The sequence below is a fragment of the Trichoderma aggressivum genome, assembly GCF_033847375.1.
Source record: "Trichoderma aggressivum f. europaeum strain CBS 100526 chromosome Unknown scaffold_012, whole genome shotgun sequence".
Classification (NCBI taxonomy): domain Eukaryota; kingdom Fungi; phylum Ascomycota; class Sordariomycetes; order Hypocreales; family Hypocreaceae; genus Trichoderma; species Trichoderma aggressivum.
In genome coordinates this window covers 208,404-225,554 of record NW_026946378.1, presented here as the reverse complement: position 1 = coordinate 225,554, position 17,151 = coordinate 208,404, and the positions used below count along the sequence as shown (strand labels likewise).

Sequence of the window (17,151 nt, the reverse complement as noted above, 5' to 3'; positions counted from 1 at the left end):
CAAAGTAATGTATCTGACTGATCATCTCCGTCCCTGGTCAGACACTAAACAAACGTCTGGAAACAGGACGGAATTATCCGCAAGGTGAAGAATGGAAAAGAGATGAATGGATGAATGAAGGGGTGTTGGCCTGAGTCTATGTATAGGTATACAGGTGATAAGGGGTGCATGTAAGCTACGTGCCGCTCTGGGCATCTGCGATATGTGGGTGGTAATAGGGAGCAGGAGGTGTGTGAGCAACTTCAGCAGATGCTCTCCTTGGCCGTGCTTGCGCTGCACATTATGATCCATCAATCAATTTTACCCAGCGAGAGAGATAGAGAGCCAAGACCCTAGCCGGCAGCGTTACGCCGAGGCGGCCCAATCTACATGTAGCTTTGGACGCCGAAATGTGCCGCGGTCTGTGTCCGGCGAGGTTCCCCGAATGGCATCGTATTGTGTTGGCTCCATACCTTGTAACCTAAAGGTATATGGAATGGCTGGAAAGTAATACAGGCAAGGCAAGGTTCCTTTCCCATTGATCAATCAGTAAACATGTATGCATGAACCACAGCATCAGTCAGTCAGTCAGTTGACAAACTAATACCGCCTCGCTCACGGCCCACGTGTTGGTCAGCGACAGATTGAGCACCGAGAGGCCGTTTAGATGCTCTTGGCATACATAATGCATCAAACCTACATGTACCCAATGCAATCCACGGCTGACCGCATGTCGGTTGAACTGTCCATGGTTACACATTCCAGCCACATGCGATTGGTGCTTGTCCCGCGCGCTCGGGAACAAGAGCAGCGAGTGGCATCACGCACGGAACAACTTGTCCAGATTAAAAACGGCGAGCCAGCGCTGCTTCCGGTAGGGTTACCACGTGTGAAAGCGACCACCGATTAATTACAGAGGAGCCGGTTAGTGTTGGCAATGGACATGGCCATGGGTACAAGCGTGGATAGCTTTGAAGCCATTGGATGGGCAAGCCATGGGGGAGGCCCTGTAGGCACTTGGGACGGCGCCTTGGCACTGGGAACTTTTTGCTGTCCGTGTTTCTTTGGGGAGGCGGAAGAGATTCAGCTGCTGGTGCTAGTGGTTGTTGTTACTCGTACATGTATTCCGGCCGTCTCTTTTTTTCGCGCTGTAATCGCTGTGTTCGATCAAAGTCGCCAATGTTCATGTCAGTGTATTTGGTGTGATGGAGTTGAGAGATGGATTGGATTAATTAATCAATAGCACGGACAAATCCGAATCAATTCCTGCCACTCCCAGCGCCACCCGCCAATAGACGCCAGCGGGCACCTGTCAACAGCGAGCCACAGCGGCAACAGTGGCTGCTCTTTAGCGCTCTAGTACCTGCAGGTGCAAGTTTAGGCCCCCCCGCTGCAGAAATTAGGGCTCTGGACAGGCCGGAGCGAGATTTGCCTGATTTTTGCGCGGCCAGTTTCCATCAATCCCTTCGTCCCTCTCCACAACCTCTCCATGTCTTCAGCAGGCTATGCATTGCCCACAGGACGCCAATTGATGACGGCATGAGCCCATCCTGGACTTGCATCTTGGCATCGATACTGTACGAGTACTTGACGATAACCTTCAATTTGATTTCCGTCTCTGCCTCTGTCTGTGTCTGTAACGTGCTGCTGACAGAGGATACGCTGGACTGACACGCAGCATCAACACACACAGACATCAGTCTCGGTCTCGGTCTCAGGCACAGGCCCAGACAACACACACACACAGACATTCGATGTTGTATTTGTGCTTGCACGATCAAGCCAAAAGGGGGCCCCATGCCCTGGAGCTGCCCGTACTGGTACATCCTCACTCATACGAGCTGATGGAGGTGGTGCCAGGTAGGTGGTATTGAGTGTTTTTCTCACACACCCCTTGCCGGAATGTTCAAGCAGTGTCGATGTCTGTTTTGTCTGGTTGTCTGCCTGTCACTCTCTCTGCTGTTCTCCCGAGCATCTGGAAACCTCGTGCCATGTGCCGTGCAGCCGAGCAAGTGATGGTGCAGCATGTGGTTGGATCTGAGGCTCTCGCAGGATCTGGATGTTGCGGCTGAGACAAACAGACGGGCAACTGTCACTTGCATCCTTCTTTGCCCATCTTGGAAACACAATACCGTATTTGGCCATTGAAGGAAGATGGTTGACAGCATCATAGCCTGGAAGCTGCGTGTATCCATCTCCTACAATCAGCATACAACAAGTACCTGGCTTCCTCATTCCCTTCACTACCTCATTTACGCGTCCACACAAGACTTGAAGACAAGACAAACACAGCCTGGCCTCTCCTCGCCTTCGCTCTTGTCTCTGGAAAACGGATCCCACGGGAACCCAGGCTAGAACCGTTCGATTGATGGGACTTTAGCAGCTAATATTAGCCGGGGGCCTTCTTTTGATGGACAGGGGCTCCCTGGTCCGTCTCCGTCTCACAGGCACAGCTGCCAATAGCCTGGCCGATCCATGGCCGCAAACATTCTCATCCCCCAATTCCCCAAGCGGCCACCGAACGAGGATCCACGCCAGCGCGCTTTGTTCTCTCAACTCTCTTTTGCTGTTGGCTCTTTGACTTGTTTGGCCTCGAGTTGCGGTTGTACTTGTGATATGGCTCGGTGCTAGCAGCAGTATGCTTAACCGGATCGATTCAGTGGCTGGCCATTGCCCAAACCCGGACAGACATCCCGCCTCATGGCTCCGGTCGAAGCCCTGATAGGTGGACACGGCCCTTTGCACGCCAGTTCCGGAAACTGTGGCTAGTCTGGCAGGGAGGCCATGCAGCTGTGTGCTTCGGCTGGTCGCACCGGCCAAGGCGTGAGAGTCTGGAAGGATGTAATCCCACAATGGATCTAGTCCCTGGGGCCCGGCTCGCTCTTCAAGGTTGTTGGTCTTGTCCAGATCTCATTCCTATATAGGCCTGCGGTCTCGCTGCGTTACCTCTCCGTTGGCTCCTCTCTCGCTGCTCTTTCTCTCCGTGTCTCCTGTGCTGGTCAATCTCGTTGTCTCATCTTCAAAACTCACAACTCCCTTCTCCAAAGACAAAACACCGCAAAGATGAAGGCCGCCATTGTCCTGTCCTTTGTTGCCGCCGCCATGGCTGGCGTTATTGAGCGAACTAACGGATGCAACGCCGACAACTGCGCTCGTGCCGTCACCGGTACCCGTGATGGACTCCTGCCCATCACCTCCCGCCAGGCCGACTGCTCCAGCTTCATGCGGGCTACCGTCACCCCCAAGGCTACGTAAGTCTACACAACATGTATATAGATGGATGAAACCCCTTTAATGCTAACAATTATGTCACAGCACCACCACCATCACCATCACTGTTGATCCCGAGGTGACCCCCAAGGCCAAGCGCGCCGCTGCCAACCCCTCCGCCGTCACCGTCTACCCTACCTTCATCCCTGACTACGCCGATAACTGCCCCAACGGTGCTGGCTACTCCTCTGCTTGCTCTTGCTGGGGCATCACTGCCACCACCACCACCGCTGCCACCCCTACCCAGACTGAGATTGTCACCGTCACCCAGTCTTACTGCGAGCTGTAAATGGCTGATGCCAGGGAGCGATGTGAGGAGGAGAGCAAGCGACATGTTACTTCTGTCGTCTTGTTAATGCAATTATGAAGCCTTGGTGTCGCGGTTATTTACGGGCAAAAATAACATTTTACTATTGGGATAGAGAGAATGCTCGCTGCGCTGAGGTGGGCTGGAGACATTTTCTACATGTTGGACTGACGATAATTTTATCTTCCAATCACGCTACTGTGGTCACCCACCTGCTAGGTCCGCGGGAAGTCGTTATCACACGCGTATTAACAAAACACGAAGATACGACATACGACCGCAACGGCCAGGCGATATATGCTCCGAGGCAACCCCTTTCATGATTGGGTTGCACCAGCGTCATCCTGCCGGCACTTATATAGAGGGGTGGTTGTACAAATGTGGGAACACGTCCGCAGCTAATATACTACTGTGATGATATCAAAAGCAAATCTTCCTTGTTCACGGTTCACAGTGATCTCACTTCAAAGTGTATCATGGTACTCAATCTCATGGGAGCCGGGGTCCTATCAGGTATGAAACCTCGCCTATTTGCCCCCGCATCCCAATCGATCCTGGCCTGCATATGAGTAATCCTACCTAAAGACATCACAAACCAGGGCTTTTGTTGAAACCGGCGTGAACTCAGGCGGGGTACCTTGCCTTGTTTTCTTCAGCTCCAGCAGCTAAATCCTTGGTGAGTTGAGGCAATATTCGTCATGGAGAGAGGGGGAGTGAAGAAGAGAGCTTTTGCAGGGAGATGTGTTTCACTATACGGCACGAAATTCTCTGATTCAGTACAACATCTTCTTTGAATCTCAGCTATAAATACTATCCGTGATTCCCATCTCATCCCAGCCTTTCCAGACAGCTCGAGGCAACTCAGGACGACTCTAGGAGAAGCGCTCTCAAAATGTTAAACTTTGCCATAGCTCAGGGCATCATTGTCCTAATTGGCATTCTTGTTTATTCTCTTTTCTTTCACAAAAAGCGGGAAGTTCTCCTGCCTTTACCGCCTGGCCCAAAAGGTCTCCCTATTCTCGGCAATATCAGAGACGTGCCGGCTCCTGGACAACCAGAATTCGAGTACTGGCTGACGCTGAAAGAAAAATATGGTCTCATAAGCTCTGTAACCGTCTTAGGGCATACGCAGATCTTCATTCATGACCAGGAAGCTATTACAGAGCTCTTGGAGAAATCGTCTTTAAAGACTGCTTCGAGGCCCCAGATGAATTTCTTAAACCTGTCTGGCTATGGTCGGTGGTTGAGTGTGATGCCATATAACAGCCAGCATCGATTTTTCCGCAAGATGATCCATCAGCAACTCGGAACCAAGCTCCTTTCGACTCAATACATTGATATTCAAGACGTTGAATCAAAGCGTTTTCTGTTGCGAGCGTTGATGGATCCTACTCATCTATTCAGACATGCACAAACGTATGGCAATTCTTCCACCAAATAGACAAGCACGAGGAGTATGAAATGGTTCATCTGCTAATTATATGTGCAGTGAAGGGGCTTCCATCATATTAAAACTCACGTACGGCTATTCATCAGAGCTATATAAACCAGATCCTCTTGTTGAGCTCATCCAAGAGGTTTTAAGAAACGCCTCCTTGGTCGTGGTTCCTTTTTCATGGGCTGTTGATCTTCTCCCCGTTATCTCATACCTGCCCGAGTGGTTCCCAGGTACAGGCTATAGGCGGATTGCTCGCAAATGGAGAGCGTTGCTCGACGCCTCTGCCGACATCCCTTATGACTTTACCAAGGAGCAAATGAGGCAAGGCTCGTATCAGTCATCATACACGTCCAAGCTTATTAGCTTCTTCAAGAGAGATGGCAGAGAGATTGATGAAAAGACTGTTGAAGCTATCAAATGGACGGCGTCAATCATGTTTGCCGCCGGCGCAGAGACTACAGTGTCGACTATAGTGTCATTCTTTTTAGGCATGGTCTTGAACCCCGACGTTCAACAAAAAGCTCAAGAGGAAATTGACAGAGTGATTGGCTCCGATCGCCTACCCGAAGCCAGCGACGAGGAAAACTTGCCCTTTGTGAGAGGCGTGGTCATGGAAGCTCTCCGAACTTTCCCCGTCGCGCCCATGGGGTTTGTTCACGAAGCCGCGGAAGATATAGTCTTCCGAGGCTACCGCATTCCCAAAGGAGCATATATACGCCCTTGTATGTGGTGGTATTTTCACGATCCCAAAACATACGCGGATCCCTCGAGGTATGACCCTGGGCGTTACCTCGCGCCCCGGAGCGAGCCAGAGCCCATGGAGGCATTTGGGTACGGTCGTCGGGTGTGCCCAGGCAGGTTTGTTGCTCAAGGAACTCTCTTCCTCACAATCTCACGAACTTTGGCGGTTTTTACAATGAGCAAGGCGGTGCAAAACGGAAAGCCGGTTGATTTTGAGCCCAAGCATGCAGAAGGCGGGCTGGACCATCCGCAAGAGTTTCCCTACAGCATTGTTCCACGGAGCGAAAAGCATGCAGAATTAATTCGAAGAGTAGAAGTGGATCGCCCGTGGGAAGGAAGCAGCGTGGGCGCTATTCAGGGAAATGCTTTGTTTGACAAGTATAAGGCGAGCTGTGATGCTGGAATAGACAACTACCGAGCTTGATGAGAACTCGGCGGAAAGGTTGATTATGAACTGTATGCCTAGTTTGAACTTGATTTCCGGCGATTGACCAATTTAATATTCAATGTTGTACCCGTGATTCAATATGCTGTTTATACAAGCGGATTATTTGAGTCCACGTATAGCGATGCTAATTGGATGCGACACTCAAATTCTCGTGTATATACTAACCTTGGGAACAGTCTTTTTAGCATCATAAAACTTACAGGTACTCTGTGTGTGTAGAATTCGATTCAATACCCCATTACGTCTGTCCGGGCATGATGAATGTCTTCATTGTAGCCCAAGTTCTCGACCCCTCCCCAAACACCAGGTACTAGAATACTATTTGGGACAAGCAGATATATGAGGACAACTTGTGTGTATTTTTGCTGTATTTGCGCTTAGTTGCCGTACCACATGGGCACGTTGGACTTGTAGAAAACATCTCCATGTTACACACAGCCTTGTCTCGCATTGCGCAAGGGAGTAGTTCCGAGAGCTTGGACCACGCCGAGGTAACACATAAGATGCATATAGAAATGGATACAAGCCATCTAGATCTATATGCAGGGAGATTGTGATACCTGATCGAGGTGAATCTCAAGTTTCGCACGCACGTGCCCGCTCTTTCAACTTCACGCCGTTTCCCGTCCAATTGTACAACTCATTCGCCGGCAAAGGCTAAAAGTTTCGCTATTCGTTACAACAACACTCGGGAGACCGGTGAGCGTGGTTCTGTGGCAAGGCGAATCAGTAAAACTTTTAATGTGTTAGGTCAAGCATGATGTATGTATGTTGGCTGCGCAGGACTGGGAGTACCGGGTGATACTGACTTTATTAACTTGGCAGTGAAGACACTGAACGTGTCAAACGTATATTGGCTCATATCTATTTCTTCAGCACTCAGTTAGCCACATTTAGTATCACAACGGCGACCTGTGCGTTGGTGTCAAATTCAGTTATTACAACCTTGAAACAAACAGAATGGTTCTCCACAAATGAGCAATGGAGGTACTATAGCCGGTGGTGTTGCGAGAGGTGGTGTCGGGCCGGCTGCCAGTTCAGATGTTTCTTTTCCTTCAACAATCATTGCAAGCGACAATCACCGCATGATATGAAGTCGTCTAAACATGGCTTTTCTCGGAGCGTCAATAAGGTGAGTATAGAGAGCAGACATCACTGGTAGAACTTGATCTTCGAGCGCGACGAGCCGAATTGACGGGGACCAACATGAGAAGTGAGCTTCTGACGAGCCCAATGATCTGGGGTGTAGTGTCTCCTTAATATGCCAAGAACCAAGGGGTGCGTCAAACGTACATATGCATGTACGGAGTATTAAGCTTAAACTTGCCGAATGTTACAGTGATGAGATGTGAAACCAAAGCATGCACATTCACCTGAAGCATCGCTTCCGTCTGGTCGAAATGGCTGACAAATGGTCCCTTGAAATTACGACGAGGCCGCATAAAATGATTGAACATGGGTAGTCTCATAGAAAGCAAGAGAACAAGCTTAGTATCCCGCTAGACAAAGATGTCAATACCCCAAAAATACAGCCTGAGTTAACAAATCGAGTTGACTACACGTACACCGATGCTATGTGATTCGACATGCAAGTTTATGTAAACGCTTTACCCGGTGACGATGTTATTGGGATCGCAAAAATGCTTCACAGGAGGCATTCATGGGGGCCCTCTGGCCGAATGGAACAATCGTGCAACTAGATTGCGGGAATGGAGATTCCCCCACGAACAAGCGAAGGGCTGCGAATGACTCATCACTCGTCATTAGCACAAGGTCTTCTAAGCGCGGCCACTATTGACATAGAGCCTTGAGGCTATGTTCTTCCTTTGTAGAGGCGGCAATGGTCTTGAGAAAGGAGATGCTAGGCTGATTGGTAACGTCTAGCCATTGTCGGTGGGCGTACTCCGTCAACGCCCCCGTAAAGATGGCATAGCATCACGTTGCCACAGAGCATATAATACGACTCATTGTGATTTCTTATATTTGATATTTTGGTAATAATGATTATTGGTAGAGGTAAGTTTAAGGTGTGAATGTTGTCCGGTGAGTCGGTTTATGTATACTAGGCAGATATAAGTTAAAGGGAGGGCTGTCTAACCAAATATCATAATTCTTGAAGTTATAAAAGAGCATCAAGATGACAAAGAAAGATTTGATAGAATCTAGAATCTCTTGGCTTCACTATAAATATATGTAGGATGTTGACGTGAGACGCCGAGGGTAGCCAATCCGTCTCACCCAGCACCCAGCCGCCCTCCTCAGAACAATGGGCGCCTCTAGATAAGAAAGCATGCACCCGTGATTTCATGCCAAGAGTTGAAAAAACGTGGGAATCAGGCCATAAGCCAGGAACTGCCACGGTCGCTTCGTCGTGTTTGGGTTAGTGCCAACGGTGCGTCTCTTGGCATCGCGGCATCAGGGTCTTCCGTTGGCGGAGTCGTTACTTGTCTGTGATGAGCCTTGTATTTGTTAATTTGCCTTTGTGATGACTTTGCCAGGAATAAAATCAAGACTCGGAAACCAGAGAGAGAGGTCTATTACGGCACTGATGTCAGGTAACATGGCGTGTAAGTCGGACTAGTCATCACATGTAAGCCAGGATTGGGCTAATGGTGGTTGTTTGAGGATGCTGATCAGCACAATTGCCGAAGACCAAGGGGCCACGTCAAATATTAAGCTTAAACATGCCGAGCCCTGCAGAATGGGAATTTGAAACCTGCGCAGGTGCTTTCACCTGAGGCATCGCATATGATCCTTCTGAGCCTTGATAAAAAGGCCCATTTAAGCGATGAAGACCAAAACAGCACTAGGCTGACTAACTCGCTAACTATCTTCAACGTCTACAAGGGGCTAGATCAGATGCCGCGGGCCCTATTTATCCAACAATTGCCGTAGACAAGTGAGAGAGAAAGAAAAAGTAAATACACAGACGGAATGAGTTGAATCGTGGGAGCTTGTTTAGCACCTGCACAAACGGCACTTCTTTTGCAGGCCGGATTAGAATTTTCCAAAGTTGACCATAACTGAGCATCACGTAATATGTAAATAGACATGGAATCGAATGCCTCATGCGGGACGTGATAGATCAAGCACATCTGATAAATTACCCAGTACGCGCGTCGTCTATACATAAAGTCAGGGCACGGATTGATGCGACGTGCCAATACAAGCTTAAAAAGAAAAGTGTAAGAGAATCGTTTCATGGAAGCTCCCGGGCTCCGAACATGTCACTGTTTCGTGTGCAAGGCCCCCAGTTGTTTCATTCTGTAAGCGATTTCAGCAAGACTGGCAACCCAATCCAGGCATCCGGGACGGCAATGCGTCTGCATCTTGACACTGAAGGAAGAAACACTGTATCCCAGCCTGATGAGCCCAGTAAAAACATCGTCGTGCTTACACGGGAACGAGGCATGAAGTAGAAAGGAAACGCCGAATTGCCGACCAGGTGTCATACTGAAAAATACGAGAATTGATGCCGGCCAGTCCGGACATTGTTTCTCCGGAAGGTGAAAGGCTGAGGAATTGTAGATTCAGCTGCAGCAATCACAATACATCACGATGGGGATATAAGGCGTTCGTTGAAGAGATCTCGAAATGGACAAAAATCCACATGACGAGGCGCCAGTGTTAGCCGGCGTACTTTCAACTGTAAGCGGTGCAAAAGCACCAAATGAAGATGGGATGACGGCCGCAGCTAATATCCGCTCGGTGCTGATGGCATCCGGTTATGCTCACCGAAGCGATGTCAACGATAGAATACGGACGCAGGCGGATTTCGACCCAGGAGGGTGGCAGGCCGTTGTAGCATCGCCAAGTGCCCCGTACTATCGAGACTATACTCCGTAGCTCTCCGGCAATTGCTTCAGCCTGGTGCGTTCCGCTCTAGGGGTTAAGCTTCGAGATGACCTAGATTTAAAAATATCTGGGCTGTGTGTACCTGCGTAGATCCACTGACGAGGGGGGGTGTGAGGGAGCTGGAAATGGCCGGGGGTGGCCTCTTCATCATCCTGGATCATTCGCCAGATATTATAAGCTCCGTCCCCTTTCTGGCTCGACTACAATTAGAGCCGACGTCCCACCCGTTTAACAGCTCATTCTACTTACATCCGGACCATAACAAACTCATAATTGCTTTCTTGTTTTTCTCTATTTTCATATTTACACACATTTCTTCAACATGACTCGCTTTGCCCAATTCGCAGCCGTTGCGCTCTCTCTCGCCGCGCCGGCGCTGGCGTCGTGCGACTACGGAACCCATCTTAACCCCCGAAGCGAATCTGTCCCCATCAGCACCTTTGGCTACACCGGACTTGCTGGGCCTTTGAACTGGTTCGGCCTCAACGAGACGACCAACAAGATGTGCGCTACTGGCAAAAACCAATCACCCATCAACCTGGATTCTTCCATCACCACGGCCCACGGAAGCTCGGTCACGTTCAAGGTCGACGCTTACCCTCATGGTGCCGAGTTTGAGAACCTCGGCACTACTGTCGAGGTGCCCGTCAACGGCTCGCTGGTGGCCGATGGCAAGTCGTATAAGCTGGCTCAGTTCCACTTCCACACTCCTAGCGAGCATCGCGTGGATCTCGAGTACTTTCCCATGGAGGCACACTTTGTCTTTTCAGCTGCAGGTGAGTGAGAGCCATGTATCCATCGTGGGATAATGTTATGTAGGATTGCGGTTCCTGACGCAAACTTGCAGACAAGTCCACCGCTGTTGTCGGTTTCTTGATCAACCTCGGCCTTATTCCTGATCCTCTCCTGACCTCGGTCTTCGCCTCCGTCGGCATGATTGCGACTCCCGGCTCGACCACCACCACAGGCCCTCTCGTGTTTGGTCCTCTTGAGAACCACCTCAACTCCAACACCATCTTCAAGTAAGTGCAAAAAAGTTCATCACATGGTGTCGAACTTGTTGGCTAATCCCAATGATCCAGGTACTCTGGCTCTCTGACCACGCCTCCTTGCTCCGAGGGTGTCTCTTGGTACATCAGCACCAAGCCCCTGACAATTGACGAAATCACCTATCAGCGCGTCAGGGACGTGGTCAAGTTCAACTCCCGTTATACGCAAAACTCGCTTGGCGAGATCAATCTGCTCCAGAACGCCGCCAATGAGCTTTAAACACCTAAGCTTTTGAGGCAGGGCGAGTGTATTTTTTGTACATGTGCGCATCAGTGTTGACCATTGATGTCTGAGCGATTAGATTCTAGATTCTGGTGGTATGTAAGAAGCAGGCGTGTATAGTAGGAGTCGCGAGGAAGCTTTTAGAGTTGTTTGAACCAAGGAAATACAAGTAGGGCATATACCGGTATATACAAACTTAATACTTATATGATTGAAGCATCTTTGGCTCCAAGGGTTCTTTACTTTGGTGTTGCGTTGTTTCGCCGAGCTTTTTGTCGGAATGTGCAATCCAATTTTGAGTAGGATTCTCACGTCGCTACTTGTAAGGTAGAGCTCGGCGGGTTGAGCCTAGATTTTGAACGGCAGGCTGGGGTGAAACTTTTCGCTGAACTGGCCGTAACAGCGTTGCTAGCCCTCTTATTTTAATGATGAATATAATCTCTATAATTGGATATTAGCAAGACAAGAAGGGTAAACCTTGCCCAGACCAAGTGCATCCAGGTCATCTAACATGACATGTCTAGGTAAGGTACTTGTAGATAGATGAGTACCCATAGTCATCCAAAGGGATAAAAGTATAATACCTGCACGTCTATGACGAAGTAAATTCGCAATTGGGTTCAGAATTATATACCATAATCTACAAGGACTGTTCTATAAAGCACCAGACGCCCAATATCGCGCTGTATGGGCGACATACCTATGCTTCATAGGTACATGTAGACACTCGCTAATACAGGAGTCAGTGCTACTGCGAGTAATAGAGACATCAAACGACCATGAAATAGATCACAGCCCACTTTGACAAACCATTTTAATGACAGATAGCCTCAACAGCCAAGACGCTACGGCTAGTATTGGGGCTGTCAGACACAAGTGAGGTGGTGATTTAAACTCCAAAGCCAAACGGGAGCCGAGCCCGTTGTTGGCCGTGCCGGACTACCTAAACCGGAATAGCGATGCGGGAGAGGCCGCTTGGGGTCTTGTAAGCAGCAAACGGAGAATGAGACGCTGAAGAATTAGAGTCGGCAGTTACTATTGCTTTTTGGTATCTGAGCACAAGATGAGATGGGGGACGGGTAGTAGAGTGTTCAATCATGTTTGGATATGGCGGTGAGGTGTTTGTTGGTGTGGTTGACTTGCTCTGTGAGGTTAGTTGCTTGTGCTAGCCCCAGTATCGTGGTGATTACGATTTTACATGGAAGAATTTGCCACTCTTGGGCACAGCACAATAAGAGACACACTGGGGTAATTTTGTATGCTGCTGCTACAGTGAGGCTGGGGAGCAATTGCTGGGCCAATACCGCAAATTGGGACGTGACAGGACGATGATGAATTGGTTGGTAGGGATGGATGCTAATTAGCCGCCCATCTCCAGGTTAACCATTGATTACATGTACACGCAGCCACCAACCAAGGCGCTGAAGATGGCGAGTAAACAAACACTGCACTTGAACCTGCGTCTGCGACATCGTCACTCCGTCTCGTTTCACGTCCCTGGCCATTGTGGAGCGCATCTGCTGTTCCTCATGTACGTGGACGGAGCACAGTATGTAGGGCATCGACAGTAGAATTGCAGGCCGTCAAAGCATCCGTGCAATGGGGGGGTTTTGCTGATGGATTGGCGGCAAAGTCACAAACTCAATTGACGCGCCCCGTTGGATGCAAGCACTTGCCGCTTTCCGCGTCTGACATTCGTCTAAACACTTTTAACTGTCATGCCTCTACCAATTCGAATCAATTCGAGTCGAATCAAATCAACCCATCCAACCTCTCTTTTCCAGGCGTCTTGAACGTACTGTAGCGCCCAACTACTCCCTCCCCGATTCACCCAATCACACCCCAGGTCGACCCGGCAACCAGCATAAACAAACCCACATACAGGGAGGCTGGGCCAACCATGCGAAGCCACATCTGCACGCACTGCAGCTCATGCCATATTCGACTACTACTAGTATCAATCACATCTCACCTGTGGCCCGGCATCTCTGATCCTTTCCCCCCCGTACCTTTTTTTCTTCTTTTTCTTTTTCCTTTTTCTGCTTTTTGCCCTCGTGGAATTGTACTGTATCATAATACGTACCCGTACACCAATTACATACAGTGGGCGTCAATTTTGTTGGGTTACTTGTAGCGAATTGGGCAATTTCTCTCCTTATCGTACACAATCCGACCAATCCACTGACTGGACTTGTCTCTGTCCCTGTCATTTTCTCGCTTCTCTCCCCCCCCCCCGCCACTTTTACTGTTTACCTACATATCATATCCACCGTCCGTCCTCTTGTCTCTCGCTTGAGGCTTCGACACTCGCTCTAGCATGGAAGAATACCTCTACGAAGACGAGAGTGCTCATCCCGACTACGACGACGACGACACCATGTCCCAGCCCGACGGTGCAGACAACGGCTCTCACGAGGGCCATGACGACGATGTTTTCAGCGACAACAGCCCGCGCAGCTCCATGGGCTCCATGTCCGAGGGCGACCCGCGCAAGACGGGCCACGATGGCCTCCGGTCGCCGCGCATCTCCGACATCCAGCAGTACGACGAGGGCGAGTATGCAAAGGCCACGCCGCGCTCGTCGCTGAGGTCGGCCTCGGCCAAGGTCACCTCGCCCACCGAGGGCTCAGGCTCAGGCTCCGGCTCCGGCTCCGGCTCCGGCTCTGGCATCCCTCGCTCCGGCCGTCGCAGCGCCCTGCCCACCGTCTCTCGCCTGGGCTCGCCCAGCCTGTCCGCGCAGTACTCGGCCAAGAAGACGCCGCCGCGCTTCAAGAAGAACGACCCGCCGCTGGTGCTGCTGCACGTCACGCTGCTGCCGCTGCGGTGGGCGTGGGGCGATGTCCTGGACGAGGCCAAGACCAGCGAGCTCAGCGAGGGCGTCAAGACTCTGCGCGAGGCCTGGCGACAGCTCGAGGACACCATCGGCGACACCATCCAGGACCGCGGCGTCCTCTTGCCTCACCCGCAAAACGACTTTGAGGTCATGGAGGAGCGTCTCCTCGAGGCGCTGGAGCTGCCGTTCAAGAGCCGCGCGCGCATCCTCGAGTGCGGCCACTACCTGGGCCCTTCCAACGAGATGCCCTTTGCCGACGAGCATGACAGTGAGGACGACGAGACCACCTACGACGACGACGGGTCGGCCCGTGTGAGCGCGTCCAAGAAGGACACCCATTGGTGCACCACCTGCTCTTGCGAGATCCCCGTCGACGCCCTGGGTGCTGGCAAGATTTACCGCGTCAAGGTCTATGCCAGCAACGGCCTGCTGAGGGCCGGCGCGTGGGAAGCCTGCTGGAAGGAGATGGAGCGCGTCGACATTGAGATAGAACCCATGATGGACGCCAAGCTCCAGGACGAGATGGTGCACCTCGCGGCGCGCCAGGACAGAGTCCTCTCCAAGAGCAGAGCGGGCAGGCGACGTCTCTCGTCTCGCGTCCAGGATGTTGAGGACGAGCGGGAGGACGAGGACTTTGACGAATCCTTTGTGGGAAAAGAAAGAAGCGCATCGCGACGATCCGTGTCATACGACAAGACCTCGCCCGGATACCGCGAGATGCACGGAGAAAAAGACAAGTCGCAGAGCCGCTTCAAGGCTGGCAGCTTCCCCGACATGGTTGTCAATGCCTTTAAGAAGCTGCTGGACGACAAGAGGAACCTGGCCATTCTCCTGTTGAGCGCCCTGACTGTGGTGGTCGCTCTCCGGGGCGGCGTCAACAACCGATTCTACGACCAACTCTCCCCCTTCCAGCAACCTGAGCTGACTAATTCCTTTGACACGCCGACCACGGTTGTGACTGACGGTGTTGGCGAAGAGGGGGAGGCGCAAGAGGGAGACGAGGAGCTTTCATTCTCTCCCACCTCCATCATTGGCAGTCTGTTTACATCCCAGGCAAATGACGACGAGAACCCCTGTGCTGCCGTGGAGCCACAAACCGTCGAGAAGTGGATGACTGCCACTGTTACGGAAATGTCCAACGCAGCCCGTACTGGGATGCCGGAAGCCGATGGCGACTTGTTCTCGGATGACGACGACGAGCACCCCGAGGACGAGGTATTTGCGTCCGCAGACGGTCTCTATTTGGGAGACGGCATCATGGATGAGGAGGAACTCAAGGGTGCTGGAGGAGGACAGCAAGGGCAGAGCGACTGGCAGTGGGGAAGCTCCTTCAAGTTCCCCTGGAATTAATTTCTTCTCTTTTTTTCTCTTCTTCTTTTTCTTTAACCGTTTGACCAGCGATGACGAAGAATACCATTCATGTAAGTAACGAGCTGGAGGGTGCAATATGCCGCAACGAATATTTTATGTTTATTTTCGGACGAGGTTTTTGTAGGTAGAACGAGGTCAATGCGTATAATACGAGTGGAAAATTGTTGTATAAAGGTGTTTGTTGTTGTTGGATGATGCCTTGGTTGGCCTTGACCTATGCGTTGCCTGTCTATTACATAGAGTATCAAAACTGATGGGATAATACAGCAGTCTTTTTTATTTTCTCAAGCATCTTTGCGCTCCTCTTGATGTTTTGCTTCTTCCTATCAATGCAGCTTGAGACAAACTATGCATGCAGTCGTGTCTTACTCACCGGTGCTGTGCAGATGCTGAAGAAATATCGGCACATATGCAATGCTGACAGCTCCCCACCACTCTCTTGTCCCTCCCTACCTCGGCATCCCGTGTCTCCTGATTATCCGGGCGCAATACCGATTGACGCCAAGTACACGTTGCCAAAATCGAAGAGGGCGTAGTCTGAATATCTGAATGTTTTGTATATTATTAGAGAAAATCGACAAAAAGACTAGGCGCTATATCCACATGTTCAAACCCTGTGCCGCTGTTAAAAAAAAAGAAGAATGAAGAGCCCTAGATATTTTTTCAACAGCTCCCACCTTCTAAAGCCTGTCCAATGCACAAAGGTAAGGTAGTGTGTTTCATTACAATAATTGTTTTCTTCCCGTCATAAAAGCTCCGTGTAATTCCCCTTTGTTACAACCTGATGTAAATGTCCATGCAGTCGATCCTCCACTCCCGCTTGCCCAGCAAATTACGCAGCCACTCGACGCCCAAGCCGGTCCACTCGTTGCGCAGCACGGCAATCTCTTCCGCGGCAGCGCGGGCAGCGGCTTTGGCGGTGGAATTGACCATGTCGACGAGGGTGTCGTTGAAGGCGAGGGCGATTGCGTGCGAGTCTTGGTCGTCGGGGAGCGTGAGGGAGGACGGCCGGGGGAGGAACCAGTTGCTGCTGAGGTCGAAGAAGCAGCGGTCGGACCAGTTGCACGAGGTGAGGAAGAGGATGAGGAGCAGGACGGAGCAGTAGACGCAGGGGCGGTTGAGGAAGTAGGTGCAGATGAAGAAGAGGAGGATGAAGGCGGGCGAGGCGTTTGTCGGGATGAAGAGGAGCGGCAGCCAGCTGTTTGTTGTTGTTGGTTAGCAATTTTGTTGTGTTTGGAGATGGGGAAGTGTTATAGAGAGAGATGGAGGTGATTGGGAGGACGGACCTTCGGAGGCAGAACATGGTTGCTTGGTTTGGTTTTTGGCGATTTGGAATGGGAAGATTTTATTGGTGTTTTTTGTTGGGGTTTGTTCTCGGTATGAAGCTCGAAGCTTGGAATCAAGAAAGCAAATGAACGGCGGCGAGGCTTTGGGCGGATTTTTTATGACGCCGAGACTTGCTGAGTATGTGGCGGGGGAGACAAACAAGAGCAATAATAGAGTTTCAGCGGGATAAGACAGAGTAGCGAAAAAAAAACCCCAAGTGTATGTAAGCAAAGAAGGAATTGTTAGAATAGATAGTATACAGAAAAGGAAAAAAAAAAGAGGGGATTTGATGTGAATGGATGTTTGAATTA

The 17,151-nt window shown here is 50.6% G+C and overlaps 5 protein-coding genes across 5 annotated transcripts; 4 read left to right on the top strand and 1 right to left on the bottom strand.

Annotated features, from left to right (window-relative positions):
- Positions 1 to 3,042: 3,042 nt before the first annotated feature.
- On the top strand, positions 3,043 to 3,538 carry Triagg1_3958 (uncharacterized protein; the record flags this gene model as incomplete). The annotated part of the gene is made up of 2 exons (XM_062898307.1): positions 3,043 to 3,230; positions 3,295 to 3,538. 2 exons carry the CDS (start codon positions 3,043 to 3,045, stop codon positions 3,536 to 3,538), a joined length of 432 nt encoding a protein of 143 aa, XP_062756978.1.
- A 910-nt stretch (positions 3,539 to 4,448) lies between these two features.
- Positions 4,449 to 6,159, top strand: Triagg1_3957 (uncharacterized protein; the record flags this gene model as incomplete). The annotated part of the gene is made up of 2 exons (XM_062898306.1): positions 4,449 to 4,972; positions 5,046 to 6,159. The coding sequence occupies 2 exons, from the start codon at positions 4,449 to 4,451 to the stop codon at positions 6,157 to 6,159; spliced, it is 1,638 nt and encodes a 545-aa protein (XP_062756977.1).
- Positions 6,160 to 10,360: 4,201 nt separating this feature from the next.
- Positions 10,361 to 11,307, top strand: Triagg1_3956 (uncharacterized protein; the record flags this gene model as incomplete). The annotated part of the gene is made up of 3 exons (XM_062898305.1): positions 10,361 to 10,814; positions 10,886 to 11,060; positions 11,121 to 11,307. 3 exons carry the CDS (start codon positions 10,361 to 10,363, stop codon positions 11,305 to 11,307), a joined length of 816 nt encoding a protein of 271 aa, XP_062756976.1.
- A 2,320-nt stretch (positions 11,308 to 13,627) lies between these two features.
- Triagg1_3955 (uncharacterized protein) lies at positions 13,628 to 15,493 on the top strand (the record flags this gene model as incomplete). Its single annotated transcript, XM_062898304.1, has 1 exon — positions 13,628 to 15,493. One exon carries the CDS (start codon positions 13,628 to 13,630, stop codon positions 15,491 to 15,493), a length of 1,866 nt encoding a protein of 621 aa, XP_062756975.1.
- A 795-nt stretch (positions 15,494 to 16,288) lies between these two features.
- Positions 16,289 to 16,817, bottom strand: Triagg1_3954 (uncharacterized protein; the record flags this gene model as incomplete). Its single annotated transcript, XM_062898303.1, has 2 exons — positions 16,289 to 16,712; positions 16,801 to 16,817. 2 exons carry the CDS (start codon positions 16,815 to 16,817, stop codon positions 16,289 to 16,291), a joined length of 441 nt encoding a protein of 146 aa, XP_062756974.1.
- Between the last annotated feature and the right edge of the window lie 334 nt (positions 16,818 to 17,151).